Source organism: Myotis brandtii, unplaced genomic scaffold (genome assembly GCF_000412655.1).
Source record: "Myotis brandtii unplaced genomic scaffold, ASM41265v1 scaffold767, whole genome shotgun sequence".
Taxonomy (NCBI): domain Eukaryota; kingdom Metazoa; phylum Chordata; class Mammalia; order Chiroptera; family Vespertilionidae; genus Myotis; species Myotis brandtii.
In genome coordinates this window covers 151,557-179,540 of record NW_005371065.1, presented here as the reverse complement: position 1 = coordinate 179,540, position 27,984 = coordinate 151,557, and the positions used below count along the sequence as shown (strand labels likewise).

Sequence of the window (27,984 nt, the reverse complement as noted above, 5' to 3'; positions counted from 1 at the left end):
GCCCGAGGAGGCGCGCCCGCCTCCCTTAGCAGATCCCCTATCCGGCTTCTCATTTTCAACCGGGGAATCGTCTCGCGTTCCACCTGCATGGAAAAGGCCCAGCAAATCCTATCTGTTGACTCGGAAAGGCTGAAGAGACAGAACTCTCTGGATGTTTGGAGTTGAAACTATATAAGGGATGACGCGGTGGCGCCACCGACCCAGTACCTTTATCCACAGAGCAGCCCACTCCGCTTCCGTCTTTCTTTCGCTCGGTTGCGTGTTAGGTAAGTGAGCCCAGGAAGGCTGCGCGAGCTAGGGCGCCGGCGGAGCCCCGGCCCCGGGCCCTGGTGATGAACAGTGACTCCGGGCGCACCTGGAGACGGCGGGCGGCGGGGTCCCGGCCACTGTGACAACAGGAGCGGGCGATGAAGCGAATGGTGATCCTTTTGCTGGCGCAAGGTCTCGCCTTCGGTTTGTAAAAAACGCAACAACCGTGAAGCGCAATAAAATGAGGTATGCCTGTATGTAGACAACAGCGGTGTGAGTTTACATTGCATTTCATCCTTTTTGGTTCCTCACGTCTCTAAAAGAGGATGGATCCTGAAGATCCTTCTAGGCCTACTTCTGTGGTCGCATGAATTAGGAGTGGGCTTTTCTTTTTTTCCCTTTCTTTTTTCTTTTTCTTTTTCACAGCAGGCTTGTTCAGGGAAACATCATCTTAAGCAGAGAAAAGTGTCAGAGTGAGACCTTTACTCGTTCTGCATCACCTAGGAGGCTAAACTGTTGCTTTAAAAACATAAGCATCGTACAGCGGTTTCTATTTTCCAAAGTTCTTTCTATCAATTAACAATCTTGTGAGTCACAGACAGCAGAGTTATTTTTCCCTTCATCGTTAAGGAAATGAAGGCTTGGCAGATTGTAGGACTTACCCGTGAAGTCAGGACTAGCTGCCAGCCGAAGCAGGGCAATGCATATAGTCCGACTCCTGTTCGCCTCCCTGCCCGTCCGCGTGCTTCCTAGTGGCAACGCACTGACTGGCATTTTGCCTCTGTCACTGTAGGAACACCTCGGTCATTTATGTAGACTGTGTAGATGCGCTATGAAAGCAAATGCGGGCGCAGACTTCTCTTTGCTCTTCTCGTTCAGATAATGACAGCACTGTTTTAAGGCAGGAGTTTTGACAAATGCTTTACAATAACACAAACAACTTGGTTTTAGGGAAAAAGTGGTTTTTGAATAAGAATGTTCCTGGCAACCTGGAAGGGAAAATAGGTACTATTGGGGGGGGGGACCTCAAGTTCTTCCAACCCCAGGGAGAACAGCTACTAAAGGGATTGGGGAGAATTTTTAAAGTGAACATTAAAGAACTTTTATGTTTTGAGGGAAATTGTACAAAATTAAATCAGACGGTTAACACCCCCCAAACCTCGGAGATTTCCCTCTTTCTTCTGCCTTCACAAGAAGATGCCAGGACTTGCTTGGGTCCGAGGAGCAGGCAGGCGGTAGGACGCTTTGTTAGCACAGGCGCAGCTCCGCGGGGCAGAAGGGATCCCGGAGCCCAGGAGTGGCTGTCTGTGTCTTTGATTCAGTAGCACTGAACAGAAGGAGGCTCACTCCGCCTCATCCCCGTCCACCCTTTGCGGCTGTTCCTGGCGAGATTCAGTGGGAAGCGGAGAGCGATGACCTGGAGCACTGCTTTCTCACCAGACAGATGCCCTTAGATTGGTGGCAAGCCACTCAACAGCAAAGTTCTCTTAACGGTTCTTCTTTTTTTCTCTTTCCTCTTCTCTCCCTTCCTCCCTCCCTTCCTCCCTCCCTTCCTTCCTCCCTTCCTTCCTTCCTTCCTTCCTTCCTTCCTTCCTTCCTTCCTTCCTCCTTCCCTTTTTGTTTCCTATACACAGGGGGTTAGTGATAGTAGGGGATGGACACAATTTATTATAACATGTTCACATTTTTGTTTTTGGCCTTCAATACTGATCAAAGCCTCTATAGGCTGAAAAGATGTTTTGCCTGAATTATCCAGCCTTTTGCCTAAACTCAGTTTCACTTGGTGATGAAGATCTGACAAAACCATATTCATGATGATATATTAAAGAAAGAAACACATAGTTAAGTCTGATTCTGATGGGGCAAAAACATCTTAAAATAGCCAAGGTGGGAAAGTCATCCTATATGTAATCTCAATTTTAGTAAATAATTTGTTTCATATTTGTTCTTAATTTCTGTGATGGATTTCATTTCATAGATTTTCAGAGAGGGGCTCTTGATAATATTTCTGCTCACATGACATAATAATATAAGACATGAACAACACACCATTCAGCCCAGTATTAAACTGATAGTGGCACTAAGAAATATTAATTGGAATCCATGATACCACCTGTGTGGATGTATTTGATAACTAGAGATATGAAAACAAAGAGCAAACAGAATGCTTTCTGGTGCTAAGAGAATCATGCAATAAACATATTTAGTTGAAGCAATGTCTCCCTGGTTTTCTTGAAGTGGGCTCAATATATGTGCAAAAATAATGAATTGATTAAAATACTTTATATTATGTTTGTTATATTCTTGGAATCGCATTTTAAAGAGGATATTGACAAGCTAAAATTCATCCAATGTTCAGGGAGCTGGATAGTAAAAGGTGTGGAAAACAACAAATAAAGGAGCATGAGCTTTTAGCTTGGAGAAGCAAAGCCTTGGAGAGGGGTGGGGGAGGGGAGACTAGCTATGGTAGTTGTATCCCAATGGTTGCACACCTAAGTATCAAGGGGCATATCTATTTGGGCACGCTAAGAGAGCAGGACCAGAACCAATGGGTGGTTCCAGGAAAGCAAACTTTTGAACAACAATTAAATACCTTCTACAGGTTGGGCACTGTGTTGTCTTTCAATATAACAGGCTGACTCCGCAAAGCACTGCACTTTTTTCACCAGAAAAGTTTGAGCAGAAGTTGGAAGGCAAAACATTAGGAATATTCTATTATGGATTTCTTCCTTAGGGGGAGACTGGGTTGAATACCTTGTGTGGTTCCTTCTAACCTTTAAGATACTAGTATTCTATCATCTTTTTATTGGAAAGGAAATATAATTTCCAACTTATCAAAATTACTTGTCATCTCACTAAGAATAAGATTTTAGGTCATACACTCTAATTTAAATATCTATATCCAGAACATTTAGAAAAGTCAAGAGACACACAAAAAAAGAAGAAAAGTATATTCTTCATTAAAGAAATCTAAAAAACCTCATTCTTAAAAATAAAACAAAGTGATGTTCCACTGAGTTCAGGACAAAGATGTAGTCAGGAAAGAATCGTTAATGTTAAAAGAGACATTTGACAAACTCTAAGCCCTTCATTTTATAAGCAAAGAAATTAAGATTCAAATATAATGAATATCTTGCCAAGGTCAAATAGACAGGGGCAGAATTAAGACTAATGGCCAATTTTCGTGATCATACCTTACAACTAATTCATGTTTTGATAAAAGTGACAGTGGGGCTATTGTCATTGTATTATGTGGAGAAGAGGATTTTGCATAGTAATTTTAAATGTAAGATTTAAAAAGATTTAGCTGGAAATTATCTGGTAAAATCTTAGATCAGTTTGTGAAGAAACTTCTGATTGAGAATAACCTGAAACTTAAATTGGCTTTCCTAGGAGGTACTGAGTACGTAAGTCCTGTTTTCACTCAAGCCTACGTTGAATAACCACTTGGACTATTTCAGAGAGGTTCATATAATCAATAGGATGAGATAGATGATCTCTAAGCTACTTCAAATCTCGATATTTTTATTCTAAAAATGTTGGCCTAATCTCCTTTAATTGCAGATGAGGCAACCAAGGGCTGAGATGTTGACTTGCCCAATGTCATACAACCTACTAGTTTGGTGAGTTATAGAATTAATACATGTAGAAGTCAGAGAAGTGACCTTTAATAAATATTTAGGAGTGAGATGAAAATCTGAAATGATTCTCATGTTTTCTCTCCAATCATATTCTCTCCATTCTATTTTCTGTGTTTTTAAAAATAAAGGTTATTTTCATTAGAAACCAAGAGATCAAAGTTTTTTAAAAAACTTTATTTTCATTGTTGACACGATTACAGACGTCTAATTCTCTCTTAGAATTCCCAGTGTGCATACCAGATAACCTTTCCTCTATGGTTTTATTTATAATAATTCTGGGAGCCTTTTTTTATTACCCTCTTTATAATATTGTATAGCCACAATCGGATTTGGCATCATAGCCACTGGCTAGATGGCTTGGCTTAGAGACTTAAATTCTAATCTTACTTTTGCTAATGATTGAAATACGTCTCTTACTTGGCATCTGAAAAATAAGGAGAGTGCCTTATAAATCAATAAAGAGCGGAGAGGGGAGCCCTAGCTGGTTTGGCTCAGCAGATAGAGCGCTAGCCTGCGGACTAAAGGGTCCCGGGCTCCATTCCGGTCAAGGGCACATGCCCAGGTTGCGGGCTTGATCCCCAGTAGGGGGTGTGCAGGAGGCAGCCAATCAATGATTCTCCCTCATCATTGATGTTTCTATCTCTCTCCTCTCCCTTCCTCTCTGAAATCAATAAAAATATATTTAAAAATAAAAGTGGAAAGGGCATGTGAGATAAGAGATATGAAAGTACCTACTGTGAGATCTTGGGTGGAAGTGCTAGAGGAAGAGAATGAAATACAATATACATCTGAAAATATCAGTTTGGTTCTTGACATGATACTTCATAAGAGTATTGTAAGAACCTGGTTAACTAAAAGGTATTGTTCTTGTGCTCCATCACCAGTGTTACAGAAGGGTTATCGTGTCTCTTTCCAAGGAATTTTTTTAGAAGTTCATCTTATTTTCTCTTTGTCACTGTCCTCCTGGGTGGACTAAGAGGACATGCGGGTGCTGGATGAAACAGGAGTCAAAGGTTTCACTGAGGAGCTCCTATTACCGCCCCTCACCTCGCCCACCCACATCCTGCCCAGCATGCTGTTATCCCTGACAGACATCGTTCTGTGAAGGGAGGGAAGTGAGAATTCAAATCCATGGGAACCTTCTTAAAAGATAAACAATTGCCTGTTTCCAGTACAGAATCTACCAGGGAAATCCAGGATTTAAGCTTCCAAAAATTTTTTTAGTTTAAAAAGACACACCTTATATACCTCTGAAACAAGAATAAGCAAAAGAGTTGTTTTAAAATATTGACTAATATAACCCTTGGCGATTATCTGAATATTTGGTGCATCCATTCTCTCCCTAGCCTCCATGGCTACGCATAATGGAGTAATGAAGTCCACTTGCCAATGTTCTAGCCAGAAGTTAAAGAACAGCTAAATAGTCTGTCTTCTTCCTCAGTGCTTGACTTGGAATGGGAAACGAACTGTAAAAAGCAATGGGAATAAGGGATAGAAGGTGGCTCCATAATTTACAAGCTAAAAGCAAAAAGCGAATACGTTATGCTTGCTCTGATCTTTTTCCTTCTGTTTTTTTCTCCTTCAATTCCTAAGTTCTCTATTTTTAATTTAAAAATATTTGAGTTTTATCATGTACTTGCTTTGTTTGTGCATTGATGTGCATTGTTTGAAGAGTCACAGAATTCTGCAAGGGCTATTGCAACAGGGGAGCAGTCCCCTGCCCCTCCCTATTCTCTTCACACAGGCAACTAGTCTCACTAGTGTCTGATTGTTTTGGCATCCACTTTATGTTTCCAAATTATTTCACTGAACAGATGCTTTTTGGTATTTTTATTTTAGGAATTATCTAGTATTTTATGTTATAAAAATAAAGATTTAATTCTCTTTTTCCCATGCTCCTACCACATATGTGCACTCTCTCCATCTCTTTTTTCAATATTGTAATTTTGGTTAGATCATAATTATGACATGTAAGTGTAATTCTCAGCTAACTGAGGTAATCAATTATGATTATTTTTCTTGTTCTGCAAGACTTTTTATTTTTCTGGGAGTTAATACTTGTCTTGTTTTATTCCTAATTTTTAATGTATCTACTAGTAATTTTACTCCAAGCTCTTCACCATTTATCTATATCCTCCCCCACCCCCCCAAGATATTCATGTGTTGCCCTGGCCAGTTTGGCTCAGTGGATAGAGCCTCAGATTCCAGTCAAGGGCATGAACTTCAGTTGCAGGTTCCTCCCTGGCTGGGGACCTGGTCAGGGCATGTGCAGGAGGCAACCAATCAATTAATTCTCTTTTTCCCATGCTCCTACCACATATGTGCACTCTCTCCATCTCTTTTTTCAATATTGTAATTTTGGTTAGATCATAATTATGACATGTAAGTGTAATTCTCAGCTAACTGAGGTAATCAATTATGATTATTTTTCTTGTTCTGCAAGACTTTTTATTTTTCTGGGAGTTAATACTTGTCTTGTTTTATTCCTAATTTTTAATGTATCTACTACTAATTTTACTCCAAGCTCTTCACCATTTATCTATATCCTCCCCCACCCCCCCAAGATATTCATGTGTTGCCCTGGCCAGTTTGGCTCAGTGGATAGAGCCTCAGATTCCAGTCAAGGGCATGAACTTCAGTTGCAGGTTCCTCCCTGGCTGGGGACCTGGTCAGGGCATGTGCAGGAGGCAACCAATCAATGTGTTTCTTTCACATCGGTGTTTCTCTCTGTCTTTCCTGCTCTCTTCCACTCTCTCTAAAAGTCAATGGACAATTATCCTTGGGTGAGGATTTAAAAATAATAAATAAATAAATAAATAAAGTCTCTGTTTATAAAAGAAAAGAAAATATATTCATGTATTGTTAACATTTCGTTTTCCTGAATAAATATCTCCCAAAACCTCTGGTCTGTTTCCTTCTGGGTTCTCGTGTCAATGCATCTCCTGTCCCTCCATCCTGGAGTAATTAAGTGCAATATTCTAGCCAGAAGTCTTTCATTTTATTACTGTTTCTTTTAACTTCTTCTTTCTTGGTTTAATCTCTCATTTTGGCGATGAGCAGTCTGTAGTTTCCTGATTGGTGTGTGAAAGGCAAATGTTTTGAGACCATCCTTCTCTAAAATTTTCTTTATTCTAGTTTCATGCTTTATTAGTATTTGGCTAAGTATAGAATTCTAAATGGGGAATAATTTTTGAATACTTTACTTTTGAATAAATTTGAAGGCATCATTCAATTGATTTTTAGTTTTCAATTGCTGTTGTGAAGTCTAAAGCCATTTTGATTCTTGATTCTTTGTGTATCTTGTTTTATTTATTCACTAGAGGCCCAATGCACACAATTTGTGCAAAGGCCTTGGCCCCCGCCGCCACCACTGTGGCCACCTCTGCCTCGGCTCACACCTGCTGCTGTGGCCGGGGGGCCTCTGCCTCAGTCCCTGCCTGCTGAGGCTTTGTCTGGAAGGATGTCGGGTCTAATTAGCATATTATGCTTTTATTATTATAGACTAGTGGCCCGGTGCATGAAATTCATGCACATTAAAAGAGAATTAATTAGAGGAAATATTTTAATATTGCTATTTGCTCTTTCTCTATAATAGAAGTGTCAGAGATGAAAGAAAATTAGTAAAATATATATGAAAATCTCCTTCCTGTCAGAGTCTGGGGCGCACCACGGAACCCAGAGTCAAGTCCCTGCCCATCCACGCAAGCCTAGAAATCGCAAGAGACCCAGACCCAGCTGGCCTCACCCCTATTAAGCCCCGCAGGGTGGGGGGCACAGCTTCAGGTCCCCCGTCAAGCCCTGCCAGGTGGGGGGCACAGTCTCAGGTCCCCCAGCCCCGGTGTGAGGGTGCAAGGGCGTGATGGTCATTTGCATATTAGCTCTTTATTATATAGGAGTGTATTGAGGCCTGTAGAATACTCTATAGCTATTGTACTGAAATTTTATAATTATGTGCCTTGGTTGGAGGTCTATTTTTATTCACTGTTGTGGATACTCAATATGCCTTTCAATCTGAAAACTAATTTATTTCAGTTATGGAAAGATTTCTCAAATTAACTCTTCGATGATTTCTATTTCTCTTTTTCTATGTTTGTTCTTTATGGAACTCCTATTATTTGGATTTTACCCCTGGATTTACCCCTTAAATTTATTACTTTTTTGCATTTTTTGCTCTGCTTTCTGGGAAAATTCCTCAATGGTATCTTCTAAGCTTTGGGTTTTTTAAATTTCTGCTACCATATCTCTAATTCACAAGATCTCTTCTAATTTATTTATCCTCCTGCTTCTTTTTAATCATGTTTTGTCTAATATTCTCAGATGCTTGGGAATTTCTGGTTGTATGCTTGTGTTTCAGTAGGAGAAGCAGAAAAGCTAATAGGAAGTTGTGGCTACTTGGTGGGATTTGTTGACTCTGAGCTCTACTGGAGAACCTCTGAAGTCAGAAGTTTTAGGTGTTTCCTGTTGGGCTGGTCAGATTCCCCAGAGAAGAATTTCCTGAATTCCTGTTTGTAGGCTGAAGGCCCAGCGTTCTGGGGCAGCGGCAGAAGAGGACCGGAGGGCCAGGTCACTACTGACCGTGTTCCACGCTGAGCCTCCTAACAGCCACTTGTGCCTCACTCCTCACACTGTCCCTGCAGAGGGAGGGGCAGTTTTCATTCACTTAGCCCTCCCCACCTCCTTTCACCCCCACTTCCAGCGATAATGGACACCATCAGTTCCTGAGCATTTGGGGGTATTTTTTAGTGTAAATCAGATTGATTCTTGGATGTCCCTTTTGCAAGGTTAGAATTTAGTATTTTTGAAGTCTGCCATTTTTTTTAAAACAACTCATTTATCTGCTTTCCAGTTTTCAAAAATTTATCTGTTGTCCCTCTTCTTGTTTTTTTTTCCAGTTTTTATGTGCTTATGCCTTTAAAACACCCTTATTGTGATTTTAGTGGGAGCTTGCCAAGAGAGTGAAATAGATGTGTGTGTGTGTGTGTGTGTGTGTGTGTGTGTGTGTGTGTGTTCAGTCTACTGTATTTATCCAGAAACCTCATCATTTGAATTTCATGTTATTTTGCTCTGGCTTTTACTTTGAGTGAGGGAGGTGTTGATCTTTTACCTCGGTGTTTCTTTTCTGTAACTGAATTTGTTGAGGTTCAGGAGGATTGAGCAATTGGTAGAGGAGATAAGAACGGCCGACTTCATTGCCAAAGCACAAAATCATCCTTTCTACCTCACAGTCAGTGATGCAGCACCAGTGGCGTGGGATCTGTGCGTTTCGGGCTTGGAAGTCAGAGTCAGTCCTTCAGAATCTTCGTGGGAGTCCTGAACAATTTTACAGGATATTCTTAACAATTTCAAGGCGAGGGAATTTATATTATTTCATTTTTCTTGGTTCAGATTAATTTCAAACGTAGGTTCCTAATTCTCCGAGTAAAGAAACAGAAAGAACGTTCAGAGAAAGTAAGACAGAACTACAGAAACACAAGCACACACACACACATCACACATCACACACACACACACACACACACACACACACACACACACACACACATGCACATCACACATGCTCCTAATGAGAATGATACAAACAGGACAGGGAGAGCTGGAAGGTGACCAATTAAGACATTAAGTGTTTTGTGACACATGGACACGTCTGCATTTTGCCATGATAACTAGGCCATCAGCTCATTTTCAGAGGGCTGCTGTCTTCTTCAGCTCAATCCGCAGATCAAAGAAATGCTGCCTGCCTGCATTTTCCAATCAGAATGGGGATGCTAATTTATACTCCTTAATGTGTGATGGCAAGAGACTCCTCCAATTAACTGAATTCTATAGCCAGCAAAATAAAAGGTACACAAAGAGGCCCAGGCTGAAAGAGCCGAAATTCTCATTAAGTCAAAAGGTCCAGTATTCATTACCTCATGCATCTGAGGCTAACCACTAAATATGGGGATCATCAAAGGAGGTTTAATGGGTTAAATTGAGAATATAATCTAATTAAAATATTAGACATGGCTAAATTGTTCTTTGATATTCATCTAAAGGTTTCATTAGAAATTGGTGCTTGAGATTTGTGTGATAGGAGATTATCAATGTTATGTAGAAACAACAAATTTAGGGACTTCATCAGCGCTGCTTCAAAAACGGTACCTCTGTAGGGAAGCAGAGGAGAAGTAAAGACATCACTGTCAGGTGGCGGGTTGGACATGAGGCAAGGCCACCCAGGCTTCCTGGCAGTGACTTTGGTAGGTGTTTGCATGGCAAACGCAGAGGCATAAGGTTTAGTCTGTGAGACAAATTTACCAGAGAGGAAACAGTCCATCGGCGCCCAACTTATTTCGTGTAGAGATCCACGTTGGTTTTATTCACTGGATGTTCATTCCATTCTCTGCTCCCTCCTCCTGTGTGTGTTTTGGATTTTAACTTTCTGAAGGTTACTCCCTTCACTGTCAGATCTGCTCCATGAGGATGTCTCCTATGTGAGTATCTCCCGCAGGAGCCGGGACCCCACTGAGCAGCCCCGCAGCAGCCCAGCACCAGGCTGGGCTCAGGCTGTCAGCTCAGTGAAGGATATTTCTGCCATCTTGTCAGATATCTCCAAGGCTTCACTAAATATGTTTGCCGGAAATGCTCATATCATTGTAATCCTCTCAACCTGTTAGACTATTGAAACGCAGAAGACCATTTATGTAGCTTATTGAAAATTAATTACTTACGTTGCAAAGGGAAAAGGAAAGGGCAATGGCGAGGCAGCAGGGAGACAAAGGCAGCCCACCAACCTCCCGCCCCCGCTTGTCATACCCAGAGAGCCCCTGTGTTGAGCAGTAGAAAGAGCTGAAAAGGCTGGTAAGTGATGCTGTCATACCATTTGGGGAAACCCCACTTTTCCAGTTATTTCACTAAGCTGAAATTAAGTAACCAAACCTGAAGAATAGGAATCTGTAAGACGGGGGAATAAAATAAACAAAGGAATGGAAAATCTGCTCTCCAAAACCTTTTGCTTTTCATTGGCCAAATGTTTGCTTGGAAAATGGAGATGATTTGTTTTCTTATACCTTTGTGAGAAAGCTGTGGGTTTTGCTTCATACTCTCTCTACAGGGAGAATAGAGAAAAATGTACTTAGTCTGGAGACAATGGGGGTGAGGGGACAATTCTGAATATCAGATTTTTAGCTATTCTGAGATCCCACTTCAATATATTTTAAAAAGTGGAATAAATGTCTAAATAAAAATTTTATTAGGATACATATTTCTCCTTTATTTTGCTTTTATAGTAAAAAAGTTTTGTCTGACAATATAGACAATTCCTTATAATCAGGGATAGACGGGGGAATGAGACACTATGGATAAACAAAACCCACAATATTGAAAGAACTTCACTTTGTGCTACTGTTTTAAATCTTTCTTCCCTGGGAAAATAACTAAAGAAGGAAATGGAGTATTCATGCATCTTTTTGTCTCCGTTCTTACCCATTAGGAATCGAAGTTATGAAAACACACTTAGCATTAGGGAGATGTCCTGTAGTGATCATATGAATTCCTGAGAGTTGGATGAAATATGTATCATTCAAGGTTCTTACTCTAATAAGAAAAGGGAATCGTTTAAAAAGGTGTATTTAGGAGAACAACTTTGCTTTTTCCTTAAGAACTTTATATTTTCAAATGCTACTTCTAATATAATGGTAATAGGTGTTTTGAAGTACATCTTGGAGAGAATTAGCTAAACTTGCCCTGATATCTGCAGACTATCATGCAAATTTAATTCATTTTCTGCTGTTTTTCAATAAGTAATTAAAAAGAATCCCTCCTGAATTTATCTAGTCTGCTATTGTAGACCATTTGCTATAAACTCAAAATTCTCAATGAGGTCTAGTGCTGTTATAATTACTGGATGTGTTTCAAACAACTCCCAGATAATAACCACCCGGAGGAAGGGTCATTTTCTCACTATAGACGAGGCTGTGCACGCGCATGCTTGCTCTGATGTTTTGACAATGATTCATTAGCCAATAATAAGGCCCCAATTGGAACCATCAGGCATTGGCGCCTTTGCTAGGCTTACCTTTTATTTGTTCCTCAACGTTGTCTTTTCTTGAGTTGGTTTCTAGATAACGCCCAAGAGACTCCTTTTGGTACAAAACAGTATCATGAAGACAGCTGTCATTCAATTCGCTACTTGTAAAAAAGCTCCTTGAAAGAGGATGTTCTCATTGGAAACTCAAGATGAAACAACACCACAAAAAGGGGGCTATAATAAGAGATAATGTGTAGTTTAAAGGTCCTTTATGGACCCTGTTCATGGTGATTAGGCAGATTAGGCACTGCCATATATAATGTCTGGTAAAATACAGGCCCTCCATCATTATCTCTCTCAAGTGTAAAGTCCCTTGCTTTCTAGTAGGCATATTGTTTTTACTTCTTAAATATCTGAAACAGAAATACTATAGAAATTGATCACTGGTCCACATGGGTCTATGCAAGATCAATGTTATTATCATTAATACAGTTGACTTCAAAGAAGCGGCAAACATTGTTTGTCATTCACTGTTTTTGCAGACTCTCTTCCTGCTGGACCTTATCACTGTGAGCTGACTGGAGGTCAGATGAAGGCCTATTTTGATCCATTCTGTGATTTCAACCCCAAACCTTTAATAAATATGCCCTATTTTTTTTAGCCCAAATCATTTGTCATTTGTCACTCTATTTACTTACAAAGAATTTTGATGTTCTATAGTCTTATGATAAAAACTTGCCTTGGGAGTAAAGATCCTTTGAAATGTTGCTTGACAATGAACTGAATTATTTAACCTGCTTTACCTAAGTGTGGGTTCTTGGTTTGTGTGTGAAAATGCTGGAAGGATTTAACAATGCTTAGGCTAACAGAGAAATAGTTAAGGGAAGGTTTTTAAAGTTCTGGAAAAAAATTGAAATAGTATCTCTTTTATTGGTCAGCATCTGAATTGCTTTATACAGGTCTCTTAAACTTTATTAGTGTAGTAACTAACAAAGTTGCCAGATTTTACATGTTAAGAATATGATAACTTGCATAGTAATGCAGATTTCTGACTATGGAATTAATTATTGGCTTTCAGGTCTGAAAGTGAAATTCATATTAAATACATGCTCCTTGCCCACATGTAAAACAAGGACCAATTCTTCCTGTAGACAAATAATCCAACTGTGCTGTCCTTGGTGTTGAAAGATTAGAGTTTAGACCTGGTTGCTCTTCCATTACTATCACAGGGACTGACCGCCTTCAGTCATGCATCCTTTCTTGATCTCCATTTTCTCTTCTAAACAATTGACAGTTGAACAAGACAAACCTGTTCCAAGCTCTATTTTAAGATATTCTAATAGAAATGAAGTATTTTAAAAATGTACCCTGTCTCTGTCTCTTTAATATAGAAATATGGAAGTGTCTCTATATGCATTATATTATCTTCCAGAATAAGTTTAAATTTAAGGCCATAAAAATCATTTTGTGTTATCTTTCTAAGAAGTCTTCACCATGTACCCTGAGGGTTCCTCTTCTTTTACAGATATATTTTAGGAGCCGCTTGAGCTGTGATTTTTCTGAAATAACTTTTCATGTATGACATGATTTTCCAAATATCAATGAAACATGAGTTGTCACTTTGGTGTTTCCCTTCAGATACTTGTTTTCTTTCCATACTTGCAATTCTAATTGCTTCCAGTTTTAAGAGAAAGTTAAGTACAGGCAGATTTCATACCACATCATGGCTTATGTAAAATGTATACAACATAGGAGTAAATCTTCAAAGCTAGTCCTATGCCAACTGTGTACATAAATAGGTTTGTCTTAAATTATTGTTAAAATTGTCCATTTCTGGATATGGTCATCTAAGGATGTATTGACAATCTAATACAAGCAAATAAGAAAAAATTTAAATCATGTAGAATTATTTAAGACCTGGGAATTTTATAATGGTCATTCAATTTCAAAAAATTTAAAAAAGTACGAAATATTTATTGACATTCAGTAGTAAACTATGGAATGCTTTTGTCTTATCTAATTTTTTTTGTGTGTAAAAGCACATATTTGTTAATATTTTAAGATATTTGTGATGGCAAAATGCCTAGCAAATTTATACACTTGGAATAAGTAGCTTAAAAAAACATTTTTGTTATTTTTTTTTTGAAATACGTTTTTATTGATTTCAGAAAGAGGAAGGAAGAGAGAGATAGAAACATCAATGATGGGAGAGAATCATCCAACATCTGCCTCTTGTATGCCCCCTACTGGGGATTGAGCCTGAAATCCAGGAATGTGCCCTGACCTGGAATTGAACTGTGACCTCCTGGTTCATAGGTTGATGCTCAACCACTGAGCAACACTGGATGGGCCATTTTTATTTTTTAATCATAGTTGACACACAATATGACATTAGTGTTAGGTGATTGGGTCTTATGTAACTTACTAAGTGATCATCCAGATAAATGCTATACCCATCTGACACCATACATAGTTATTACAAAATTATTGACTGTATTCCCTATGCTATACTTTATATCCCCATGGCTATATTGTAACAATCAATTTGTACTTCATAATCCCTTCACCTTTTTCACCCCCACCACACCCCCCATCTGTTAACTGTCAAAATGTTCTCTGGATCTATGAGTCTGTTTCTGTTGTGCTTTTTCATTTATTTTGGTTTTTTTTGTTTTGTTTTATTTGTGTGGTTTTTTGTTGTTGTTGTTAATCACCACCTGAGGATATTTTTTTTTCTTTTTTAAATATATATATGATTTCAGAGAGGAAGGAAAAGGGAGAAAGAGATAGAAACATCAATGATGAGAGAGAATCATTGGTTGGCTGCTTCCTGTATGCCCCCTACTGTGGATTGAGGCTGCAACATGGGCATGTGCCCTTGACGGGAATTTATCCTGGGACCCTTCAGGATCCAGGCTGACGCTCTATCCACTGAGCCAAACCAGCTAAGGCATGAGGATATTTTTTTCATTGACTTTTTAAAGAGAGAGTGAAGGAAGGGATGGGGGGAGAGAGAGAGAGAGAGAGAGAGAGAGAGAGAGAGAGAGAGAGAGAGATATGTGTGCCCTGACCATGGCCAGACTTATTCTTGAGGAGAGAAGAAAGGGAGGGGGGGAGAGAGAGAGAGAGAGAGAGAGAGAGAGAGAGAGAGAGAGAGAGAGAGACATCTATGTGAGAGACATTGATTGGTTGCCTCCTGCATGTGCCCAGACCAGGGCTGGGGATTGAACCTGCAACCCAGGTATGTGCCCTTGACCAGGAATTGCACCCGTGACCTTTTGGTGTGTGGGCTGATGCTCTAACCACTGAGAAACACCAGCCAGGGCTATTTTAAATTTTGTCGATAGATATGTCTTTATTGCCATTTTATTGTTCATATTTTTGTTTTCTTCTTCTTAAAGAAGAGCCTTTAACATTTCATATAATACTGGTTTGGTGGTGATGAATTCCTTTAGCTTTTTCTTGTCTGGGAAGTTCTTTATATATCCTTTGATTCATGATAGCTTTCTTGGGTGGAGTAATCTTGGTTGTAGGTCTTTGTTTTCATCACTTTGAGTATTTCTTGCCACTCCCTTCTGGCCTGCAAAGTTTCTGTTGAGAAATCGGTAACTAACTGCTTTTCTCTTGTTGCTTTAAAATTCTCTTTGTCTTTAACCTTTTGTACCTTAATTATGGTTTGGACCTCTCTAGGTTCATCTTGTTTGGGACTCTCTGTGCTTCCTGGACTTATATGCCTACTAGAGGCCCGTTCACCAGTGGGGTCCCTTGGCCGGGCCTGCGCCTTCTTACAATCCGGAACTCCTCAGGGAATGTTGGACTGCCAGTTTCAGCCTGATCCCTACAGGCCAGGCTGAGGGACCCCACCAGTGCACAAATCTGTGCACCAGGACTCTAGTATGCATATAAGATCTTTGGTTAATCTCTTCCCGCCCTCCCCACTGCCTCCTTCCCTCTGAGATTCATTAGTCTGTTCCATGTTTCCATGCCTGTGCATTGAGTGTCTGCCCCCTGGTGGTCAGTGTGTGTCATAGTTACCGGTCAAATGATCGAGTGGTCAAATGGTCAAACGATCACTTAGGCTTTTATATATATAGATTTCCTTCACAGGTTAGAGAAGTTTATTGTCATTATTTTTTCAAACAGGTTTTCAATTTCTTGTTTTCTCTCTTCGCCCTCCAGTGCCCCATGATGCAAATGTTAGTATACTTGAAGTTGTCCCAGGGGCTACTTACACTATCCTCAATATTTTCTGGTTTCTTTTTTCTTTTTGCTGTTCTGATTGGTTTTTTTGTTTGCTTGTTTGTTTTTGCTTTCTTATATTCCAAATTGCTGATTTGATTTTCAGCTTTATCTACTCTACTATTGATTCCCTGTAAGTTATTCATTTGTTAGTGTATCTTTTATTTCTGACATGGTCTTTCTTTTTTTATTCCTCGCCCGAGGATTTTTTTCCATTGATTTTATTTTAGAGAGAGCGGAAGAAGAGGGAAAGACAGAGAGAAACATTCACGTTAGAGAAATACATTGATTGGTTGCTTCCTACACATGCCCCAACCAGGGTGTGGACTGGGGAGAAGCCTGCAACTGAGGTATGTGTCCTTGACTGTAATAGAACCTGGGACCTTTTGGTCACAGGCTGATGCTCTATCCACTGAGCCAAACCAGCTAAGGCCTCATTCTTTTTTATGGTTTTTATGTCCTTTTTCAGGCTTTTGAAGTTCTCACTAAGTTCTTGAGGTTCTCACTCAGTTCCATGAGCATCCTTATAACCATTGTTTTGAACTCTGTATCTGATAGTTTGCTTGCCTCCATTTCATTTAGTTCTTTTTCTGGAAATTTCTCCTGTTTATTTTTGTTTTGCTTTTTCATTTAGGACCTGATTCTTTGTCTCTGCATTTTGTCTGTTTTCTATGTGTTAGGTAGACCTGCTACATCTCCCAGTCTTGTTAGAGTGGCCTTGTGTAACAGGTGTCCTGTAGGGTCCAGTGGTGCAGCCTCCCCAGTCACTTGAGCTGGGTGCTCCATGTGCGCCCCTGTGTGGACTGTGTGGACTGTCCTGTTGTAGTTGAGCCTTGAGTGCTGTTGGCATCACTAGGAGGGATTGAGCCCCAGGCCTATAAGTTACCAGCTACAACTACAGCAGAGGAATTTCTGTTCAGGAGTTGAGCCTATAGAGCAGGACTAGCTTCAGTGGGCTTTGGTGCTCACCAAGTCCACCCCTCGAGTGTGTCACTTGTGGAAGTGGTAGGGTTGTAATCTGGTGTAGTTTGAAGCTGTCCACCAGGTGCAAGGTCAGCCCATGCCTGTGCCCTCCCTGAGGCCACCTGGCACAAGCTACAGAGCGATATGCAGATAGCCACTTGTGCTGGGCTTGGAGGTACCCAGGAGATGCTAAGCTGCCACTGTGCCAGGCTTGGGGTAACTTATTGAGAGGTAGAGGGTACACAGAGGCCAGATCTGCTTGTTTGAGAGATTTTAGAAAAGTCCAAATCATGAAGCAAGAAAGGCCATTTGTATGGAAAAGCCACTTGGAAATGGCTTGGGTGGGCCCACAAGTTGGGCGGGGCAGGATCTCAGGAAATCATCAGGTGGGGCAAAGAGTGTGAACCTGGTTGAGGGAGACTCATATATATATAGTGCCCGTCCGCCAGCTCAATGGGAGGTGGGGGTCTCAGAAAAGGAACAGTGGTCACTGCCAGAATTTTTTTCTGGCAGAAAATTTCCCCTCAGTTCTTGCTCTGATGCCAGACAATTCAGTTTCTCCCCTTATGTCCCTGGTTCCTTTTACGCTGCTGCTCAGCGCTGGAGCTCAGAGGGAGTGAGTCTGAGTAAGTTCATGTGTGAGCCCTTTAAGAGGAACTGCTTGGGACTCCAGCAGCCTCTGTCTCACTCAGCCACAATCCCTGGTGGTTTTCACAGCCGGAAGTGACGGGGACTTCTCTTCCTGGCTCTGGGCTTGGGAGGCCTGATGTGGACCTGGGAACCCTCACTCCTCAGGGGGGACCTCTGTAGCTGACACATCCCTCCCAATTTTATTTTATTTTTTAAATCTTCTTGATTTTTTTACAGAGTGAGAGTGAGCAAAAGTTAGAGTGTGTAGAGTGTACTTGTGGGCAGAGGGGAGAGAGAGAGAGAGAGACATTGATATGAGAGAGAAACATTGTTGGTCGCCTCCCACATACGCCCCAACCAGGATCAAACCCATAAACTGGGTTTGTGCCCTGACCAGGAATCAAACTGCCACCTCTTGCTGTGTGGGATGACACCCCAACCAAGCAGGCCACACAGGCCAGGGCTCTTCCAATTTCATATATAAGCCCTTGGCTAAATTTAAAAATTTTGTAAATATTTTGGAAATGGTATCTCAAAATATACTGGTTATTAGTCCAATTTGAGTTCATCTTAGTAGAAACTGAAGTGTTTCTACTTTTTTTTATTACCAGGAATGTAAAAGAGAGAAACACAAGTTGATACGTTTATTTTTGGGTAATTTCATGGTTTTCATTGCTAAGGAAGAGAACAGATTGTTTAAGAAATAAAAAGATCCAATATAAAACCCAAAGGCTTTATTCCCTAATTCTTATTAGGCCCAAAGTTCAACTGATTTGAAAATAAATAATTAAAACATTTCTTCACAGAAAGTACACTATGGCACCATAGTAGACTAGGGCCCCATGTCCTACATCCTATGCTATACAAGCAGGGACTGCAGCCTGACGACAGGTCATCACTGAGGCGGAGCGGCTGGCTGTCGCGTCCTTGCTGCAGGGCCGCCCGCTGGGCACTGTGGTCCCCACACGTCGCTACACGATGTGCAGGACTTTGAAGGCAGCCACGGCCTGCTTTTCCCTCTCGTGTCTGCTCTGCAGGACGCCCAGCAGTGAGATTTCAGGTAACGTGTCTTCTGCAGCCGAGGTTGGGTTTTTCGTTTCCTTGGACGCTTGATCCGCCAGGTTTGAAGGTTTGGGTTTTGGGATGGTCTTAGCATATTCCAAAGCCTGAAAGCATACAGGTAAAATTTTATTTGAAATGGGAGTGAGCCCTGGATTCTTCAAATTAAATCTGGTCTTAGGGAATATTTATTGATAATGTAAGTGAAGACTATTGTTACAATAATGTACTAAGATGTGGATGGAAATGGAGATCAAATGGAAAATGCAAATAATGCAGTATACCCTACAGTTTCAACAAAATAAACCAGCCACACAAGAATTAGCTATTTAAAGTGCCTTCTGTAGTTATTTATAAAGCAGAGGCTTACTGAGTGCTTGAAAATAGACTTGCCGTGTATTTGACCTAGTTAGCTCTGGCAGTCTCACTAAAACCGAACTCATCACCAGGAGATATTTACAGACCTTCCTGTCCAAAGAGGCCTTGTTACTGATTCAGACCAAGATTCACTCTAGAAAATCGCACTGCCATTGTGACACCAGCTGTTCTCGCTCCTGGGCTCTCAGAAGTCTAGCAAGTACTTATTAGAGGTTAAAAATTATTATTTTTCTTTTTTCATATACTATCTAAACCTGGATACTGGAAAAGGCAGGTTTTTTCTTTTTTGAGTGATGTCAGTTCTAAAAGGCATTACAATAAAATGATATCTCTAAATATGATTTGTAAATCTGCCTTTATATCAGTTTTATATTTTCATAAGAATTTATTGACGGCTAAAACAGGAATGGATGGTATGGAAGTCCTAGAAAGGAAAAGAAAAACACACCCTCAGAAGAGAAACTGCAGGCTTCTCAGTATGTGCAGTGACTTCTCTGTGAGTTTCTAATGACAGACTTGTTGTCTGGAATCTCGTCATAAAAAATGAATGGATTGGAGAAGAAAATAAAAAGTGGCACCATGATAACTCAAGCGGATGGAGGCTGCAAGGCCTGAGGAAGGGAGGCAGTAAACAGAGACACATGCCGGTCTGTGAAAGAGAACATGCATGCACTCCTGCAGGCCCCCAGGTCCCGCGGCCTTCCCGGCCTGAGCAGACCTGCTGGGCAGAGCTCCCGTCTCCACGGAACGCATTTCCTTCACCTCATGTCCGGGTTGGAGGACTATGGCTGTGAGAGAGAATCTGTATTTTATGAAATCATTTTTCTTGGATAAAGGAAGCTATATATGACAACCCCTTGGGAAAAATGTAGGAGAAAGAACTTGAGAGAAACAATGAAGGCCTTTGCTTTGACGTAGGCCCCATAAACAGCATGAAAACACCATTGCCTTAAGGCTTACTTAACGGTAGAGAAAAAACGGACGGAAGAGACTACCAATCCTGATTAACTAAGAAATCACCCTCCTGCTTGATTTTTATTGTGTGGCGATCTAGGGATACTACACTTAGAAGAAAACATGTAGATGAATGAAGGCAATAATGAACTTCAGGAAGAGGAAAAGGCTAACCCTGTAGCACCATATGTGTATCTATCGTGTTTACATCCGTGTCTGTGACTGATGGGCAGCGGCAGGGATGGTGGTAGCTAAAACATGCCCTGTGTTCAACAAGCGTGGGGGAGCTCATTAAGTTGTGAGGCAACGAAGGTTTCTTTTAATTATAATCAAAAGGAAGCGGCCTTAGCGAGTCCTTACCTTCTGCCGAGAGATGGCGGGGCTATTCTCGGCTTTCGCTGTTTGCGGGTTTGAGAGGAGGGAGAGCGTCTTCATGTTGTACTCCTTCACCTGCTTTGCGTATTCCTTTTGCTGTCTCAGTTTCTGCATCTATTCAGAGAAACAACGTGACAACGACTCGCTGGTCCTGCCAGGTCTTCGTTCTCTATTTAAAGCCTCTCAGCCACACAGGGAGGGCGAGCAGTGAGATGGTTAAGTTGATGTTTCTCCCGGAAACAGCCTCTGGGGGGCGGTGTGGGGGGGTGGCACATGGCTGCATAGCACACCCAGGGGCCCCTTCATGGCGGCTAAATCACATTCAGCCTCTTCTTTGTTGCATTTACCCATTTATTTTCATTTTTGCTTCCAACTTTGAACTGTACTCTCTTTTTATGCCTTGAGTGCAACTGCAGTTAAAACACATTAAATGAAGATCTCCTTTCACAGAGGAAAGAGAATAAAGTGGGTGCACTTTTCATGGGCTGGGAAACTCTGAGCCTAAGTGTCCTCCCTGCAGCCACTGTGCACAATTACCAAGATGACTCCAGGGAAAGCCCTGCGTGCACGTGGCACGCGCGCCTCTCTTCAGGCGCACGCCCCACTTCTCTGCTCGGGCCTTCAAAACCGAAAGGTGGATACGAAAAACAAGATTGCTAAGTAATTTTATTTTACAGTAAGAGAGATGCCTGGGTCTCTATTACCGGTGATATTTCAGAAGTGTCTCTATTCAGAGTGAGACACTTGAATGAGGGCTTGGTTCTGGGGGGCATCTTATACATTTTTGCTAAAAGACAGATGGGCAAATCCCAGCCTGAAAACACACTGCATGCACGCCACACTCACTTTATCTCTGATGGACTCAAGGTCAGGTCCAAGGCCTCCAAGCTTCACGTCTCTTTTCTGATAACCTTTCAGCTTGGAACTCTAAAAACACATTCACAGAGACAGTTTCTTTAAGGACTTGTCTGCCCTCCACAGTTGTCACAGCCACCACAGCAGCAGGGGAGGGGAGGGGTGCATTTCCTGGCAATCCTCCGCTCTAATGGTAGTTACTGGCAATAGTTTCTTTGGTATTTTGTAGCTGGTTAGCTAACATGTTTTCAACTTCCACTTCTGAAATTAAAAATTTGAAATCTGAACATCATAAATAAAAAATCTCAAGTGAGCAAAGTGCTGTTTTGTTGTTAACCTTTTTAATATACTGGTAACATGTACATGACCACTTTGCTGCTGCTATTAATTTATGTATAGTCTTTTAAAAAATAAATTTTTAAGGGAGGGAGAGATAGACACACCAATGATGAGAGAGAATCACTGATTGGCTGCCTCCTGCATGCCCCCTAATGGGGATCAAGTCCGCAATCCAGACATGTACCCTTGACCAGAATTGAACCAGGGACCCTTCAGTTCACAGATCAATGCTCTATCCACTGAGCCAAACCAGCAAGGGCAGAAAGTTGGTTTTAATATCAAAAGCAGCAGTTTGAAGAATACCTTAATTTATCTTACAGTCAGGAGAGTATTTGAGTTTTTCCTGCCTGTTACTGTGCTCAAGTGTCATAATCAATTGCCTCATGTTACTTTGTCCCTTCAAAGATAAAAATACTAATAAGAGTTATGTAAAATTAATTGCACCCTTTAAAATACCCAACTCATACGGAATCAAATGAGTTTCTCCGTAGGTCGTGCCTAGACTCTTATTGTCTTTTGAATATTATGACATCACTAGAGGCCAGGTGCCCGAATTTGTGCATGGGTGGGGTCTGGCCGGCCCTGCCCCTGATCAGGGTGAGTGGGGCCAGCCTGGGGAGGGGCCTCGGGTGGTTGGCCAGCCAGCCCTGCCCCCTGGTCGAACTCACGATTGAAGGGACAATTTGCATATTAGCCTTTTATTATATAGGATGTTTCTATTTCTCTCTCCCTCTTCCTTCCTCTCTGAAATCAATAAAGAAATATATTTTAAAAACAAACAAAAAATCAACGTGCTGCTTATAGCAGATGCCCTTGTGGGAAAACCAAATCTTTTTTTTTTTTTGTAGTTTGTGAGTTTATTTGGTTTCCTTCCTTGGGGAGGGTAGAGGACAATACCAAAAAGATGGCTTGGATGACAGTACTTCTCTTAGGGCACATCCTGGTTGGTGCTGAGTTTGGTGGGAGGGAGGAATAGTCACACCGAGGTGGTGACGCTGTAGGGCCGTGCGGGTACTGTCTGTATCTCAGGACCAGGCATGGTATTCTTCTAATTTTGAAAGCTCCTGTGAATGAAGTCCTAAGGCACACAATAAATCCAGGTGCCCTTTCCATAGATAGAATTTGGCAGATAGACCAGAGACTTAACAAACACCACCACCATTTCATCATGTTAAATACAGTTACTGTGTATAACTCCCAGACCTCAGCAGTGAACTGATGTCCACACATTGTACCAACCATCACAAAGTGTTTACTCACAGAGGCCTCTCACCTGACTACCCGGAGGTCATACCCATTAGTGTCTCCGTTGCCATTTCCCATTTTGGAGGCTCAGAGCCAAATACTCTTTTCACAAAGACACTGAGCACCAAGTTCTGGCCCATGAAGTATGAGTGATAGGTTTCTGGATTGGGTTAGAGCAGTGGTTCTCAACCTGTGGGTCGTGACCCCTTTGGCGGTCGAACGACCCTTTCACAGGGGTCGCCTAAGACCATCCTGCATATCAGATATTTACATTATGATTCATAACAGTAGCAACATTTCAGTTATGAAGTAGCAACGAAAATAATTTTATGGTTGGGTCACAACATGAGGAACTGTATTTAAAGGGCCAGAAGGTTGAGAACCACTGGGTTGGAGGATGCATCTGAGAAGGCGTTCATGTGGCCTGGGGCAGCCCACCCCTTTCCCTTTACAATAGACAAGTGATGTGATTTCTGGAGCTGGAGCTTCAGAGGCAATCTTGTGGCAGGAAAAGAAAAAAGGACAAAAGAATTATACAGACACTGGTTCTGATGTTTTGAGATGTAGAACCATTATGCTAACAACTACTTACTTGTAGATTAATTGTAAGAAAAATGAACCCATATTTTTGAAGTTGCTGTGAATGTTAATTCTGTGACTTGTAGCTGAAGGGAAAATTTCTATGGTACTACAACATGTCTACGGCACCCGCCATGCTTCAAAGGGCCAGCATCATGTGCCACAGAGGCAACACTTCTACAGTGCCAGGAGAAAAAGTTCTGAAGATAGAATCTGCCCAATGAGAGTGATAAACATTTATAGTCAAAACTCTTTCAGTGCATCTAATTCTAAAAGGTGAGAGAAGATACTTTCCTAAAGAAGCCTTTGGACTACCGTAAAATCATTAAAAATCAACAACAATAAGGTGTATAGAATAAATATTATTCATTGACGGCATTTCAAAACCATACTCGCCTTTAAGAAGAGAGTCACCCCCCCAGCAAAACCACCACAGTTGTTTCTGCCCTTTAGATCTATTTGTTCATATTTTTATAAAATTGTCACTATGATACAATTTATTTAATTTTTTTCACTAAGCAGTTTAGCATTACACTGTATTTTGCTATCACTATACTTTGAAAATGTGCCTTTTTTGTGGTTGCCTACAAAAGACATTTACAAAAATTTAAGTATAGTTGGTATATAATCTTATATTGGTTGTATTGGTTTTAGTGATTCGACATTTTTATACCTTACAAAGTGATCACCCATTAATTACAGTATTTATCTGTCACCAGGCCAACTTACTGGTATCATAATATTATTGACTATATTCCCCTTCCCTTTTCACCCATCCTCAACCCCTGCCCTTCTGCTTACCATCCCTTTGGTCTCTGTTTCTATGAGTGTTTTTTTTTTTGTTTTGTTTTTCGTTTTTAAGATTCCACATATAGCCCTAGCTGGTTTGGCTCTGTGGTTAGAGCGTGGGCCTGCAGACCGAAGGGTCCCAGATTCGATTATGGTCAAGGGCATGTACCTCGGTTGCAAGCTCCTCCCCTGCCTGGGCCCTGGTCAGGGCTCATGCAGGAGACAACCAATCAATGTGCTTTTCTCACATCAATGTCCCTCCCTCTGTCTCTCTCTCTTCCACTCTCCCTAAAAATCAATGGAAAAATATCTTCGGGTGAGGATTAAAAAAAAAAATTCCACTTTTAAGTGAAACCATAAACCATACTGTATATGTCTTTCTCTGTCTATCTTATTTCACTTGGCATAATACCCTTTAGATTCATCCAGGCTTTCGCAAATAGCAAGATTTCATTCTTTTTTATTGCTATGTAATATTCAATTGTATAATATATTATATCTATATCTATATATCTATCTCACTTCTTCTTTATCCATTAATCTACCAATAGACACCTGGGGTGCTTCCGTATCTTGTCTATGGTAAATAATGCAGCAATGAACAGGGGGTACATATATCTTTTTGAATTAGTGTTTTCATTTTCTTTGGATAAATATCCAGAAGTGGAATCTCAAATACTGTTTTACACAGTGGCTGCACTAATTTGTATTCCCTACTAACAGTGCATGAGGGTTCCTCTTTTCTCCAGATCCTTGCCAACACTTGTTGTTTGTTGACTTGTTGATAGCCATTCTGACTGGTGTGAGATGATATCTCATTGTGGTTTTAATTTACATTTCCCCGATGTTGAGCATTTTTTAATGTCACTATTTGCAGATAACATGATACCATATATAGAAGACCCTAAGAATCCACCAAAAATTAAGAGAATTGATAAAATAATTCAGTCAAATATCAGGATACAAAATTAATATACAGAAATCTGTCACATTCCTATCCTATATAATAGAAACCTAATATGCAAATTGTCCCCTTGACCGGGAGTTCAACTGGAAATTTGACCAGGGGGTGGGGCCGGCCAGCCAGCCGCCCGTGGTCCCTCCCCCTGGCCCTGGGTGGCAGTGGTGGTGGCAGGCGGCCAGGGGGAGGGAGGCCCCGGCCGGCAGCTGGCAGCCACTAGGGACCCTACTTGTGCACGAATTTTGTGCACTGGGCCTCTAATACAATAATAATGAACAATCAGAAAAAGAAATGGAAAAAACAATACCATTCACAATTGCATCAAAAAGAATAAAATACCTAGGAATAAATGTAACCAAGGAGGTGAAAGACCTGTACTCTGAAACCATAAGACACTGAGGGAAAAAATTAAGAAAACCCAAATAAATGGAACAATATACCATGGATATATGGAATCACAAAAGACCCTGAATAGCCACAGCAATCTTGAGAAGGAAAAACAAAGTTGGAGGCATCAGGCTCCCCCATCTCAAACTATACTACAAAGTTATAATAATCAAAACAGTATGGCACTTGCACAAAAATAGACATGTACATCAATGGAACAGTATAGAGACACAGAAATAAAGCCTCACTTATGCTGTCAACAATGTGTGACAAAGGAGGTAAAAATATACACTGCAGGATTGACAGTCTTTAAAAAAATATATATATTTTTATTGATTTCAGAGAGGAAGGGAGGAGAGAGAGATAGAAACATCAATGATGAGAGAGAATCATTGGTTGGCTACCTCCTGCATGCCCCCTACTGGGGATTGAGCCCTCAACCTGGGCATGTGCCCTCGACCAGAATTGAACCTGGGACCCTTCAGTACGCAGGCCAAATTTCTATCTGCTGAGCCAAACCAGCTAGGGCATGACAATCTTTTTAACAAGTGATGTTTGGAAAACTGGACAGATACATGCAAAAAAAAATGAAACTAGACCACTCTACTATACTATATACAAAAATAACCTCAAAATGGATCAAATACTTAAATATAAGGCCTGAAACTATAAAACTCCTAGGAGATAACATAGGAAATAAACTATCTGACATCGGTCTGAGTAATATATCTTTAAATATGTTCCCTTGGGCAAGGGAAACAAAGCAAAAATAAATAAGACTACATCAAACTAAAAAGCTTCTGCACAGTGAAAAGAAACATCCAATTAGATAAAAAGACAACCTACTGAATGGGAGATTACCAGGTATATTCACAAATGATATATTCCATGAGGGTTTGATATCCAAAATATATAAGAAACTTATACAACTCAATAACAGAAACAAAAACAACGCAATGGAAAAATGGGCAGAGGACATGAAAAGACTTCTCCCCAAAGAAGACATAGACATATGAATAGATGCTCAACATCACTAATCGAACTGTGATTTTTTATTGTTGTTGTTGTTAACCATTACCCGAGGATATTTTTCCATCCACTTTTAGAGAGAGTGGAAGGGAGGGGGAGAGACAGAGAGAGAAATGTGGATGTTAGAGAGACACCGATTGGTTGCCTCCCGCACACGACCCAACCACAGCCAGGATGGAGCCTGCAACCCAGGTAAGTGCCCTTGACCAGAATAAAAGCCAGGACCCTTCAGTCTGCAAGCTGATGCTCTATCCAATAAGCCAAACCAGCTAGGGCTGAAATGTGATTTTTATGCATAACATTCTATTGTCTAGTTATAGTTGAATTATGTAGCGATTCCTCCAGTTGTCAAACATTTCAGATGTACTAGGAATGAGTATTGTTTATGGGCCACTCTGATGATTTCTTTGAGGTAAATTAAGAGAAGTGAGATTATGTACACAAAATCACAAACATAGTTAAGGTTATTAATGAACTTCCATTAAAAATGTATAAGAACACTCTTTTTGAACAAAATAAATGAACAAACAAAATTGAAACAGAATCATAGACACAGAGACCAGACTGGTGATTGCCAGAAGGGAGGCAGGTGGGGGTTTGAGGTGACAGAGTTAAGAAGTACACATTCTGTACTTACAGAAGAGTCACGGGGATGTAAAGTACAGCACAGGGAATATAGTCAATAACATTCTAATAACTATGTACAGTGCTAGGTGGGGACTGGAAATATCAGGCGAACACTTTGTAAAGCATATGATTGTTTTATCACTATGATGTACACCTGAAACCAATCCTATCTAATAAAGACAGAATATGCTAATTGACCCTCACGCCATCGCAAAAGATGGCAGCGCCCACAGCCAATAATGAGGGAATATGTTAATTGACTGCCATGCTTTCAAAGATGGTAGTGCCCACAGCCACAAGATGGTGGCACCCAGTCCCCTTAGCCCCACCGGGGCAGCAGGCATGAGGCACTTGGGGGTGGGCCCGGCCTTGCTGTGTGCCTGCCTCCAGAGTCCCCCAGTCCCTTCAGCCCCCCAGCTGCCCAGGGCTGCCCGAAGCTCAGGTAACCAGGGCCGGCTGAGGCTTGTGCTGCCAGAAGTGGCAGCAGCAGAGGTGTGATGGGGGCATCACTTTCCCCTGATCGCTGGGTCGCCTCCTGCCCCTGAGGGCTCCCAGACTGAGAGAGGGGGCAGGCCAGGCTGAGGGCCTGGGCCTCTAGTCTACACTAATAAAAGAGAAACATGGTAATTGGCATACGACCGCTACCCTTCCCATTGGCTAATCAGCATATCCTTATGCAA

At 41.1% G+C, this 27,984-nt stretch overlaps 2 protein-coding genes across 3 annotated transcripts in view; one reads left to right on the top strand and one right to left on the bottom strand.

The window, feature by feature from the left end:
• Nucleotides 1-1,149, top strand: part of BSX (brain-specific homeobox) — a 5,680-nt gene extending 4,531 nt beyond the window's left edge. The window contains exon 4 of the mRNA XM_014530724.1: nt 1,129-1,149. Coding sequence (XP_014386210.1) covers nt 1,129-1,149 — 21 coding nt within the window. The remainder of the gene's footprint in view (nt 1-1,128) is intronic.
• A 17,194-nt stretch (nt 1,150-18,343) lies between these two features.
• The window catches only part of LOC102256269 (chromosome unknown open reading frame, human C11orf63), a 105,743-nt gene continuing 96,102 nt past the window's right edge, over nt 18,344-27,984 (bottom strand). The window contains exons 5-7 of one of the 2 annotated variants that reach the window (XM_014530726.1): nt 21,340-21,420; nt 20,479-20,607; nt 18,344-18,893 (exon numbers count right to left, since the gene is read on the bottom strand). In XM_014530726.1, the coding sequence (XP_014386212.1) occupies nt 18,699-18,893; nt 20,479-20,607; nt 21,340-21,420 (405 nt within the window). In that variant the 3' untranslated portion in view covers nt 18,344-18,698. The remainder of the gene's footprint in view (nt 18,894-20,478; nt 20,608-21,339; nt 21,421-27,984) is intronic. The other variant, XM_014530727.1, reaches the window with a different exon arrangement.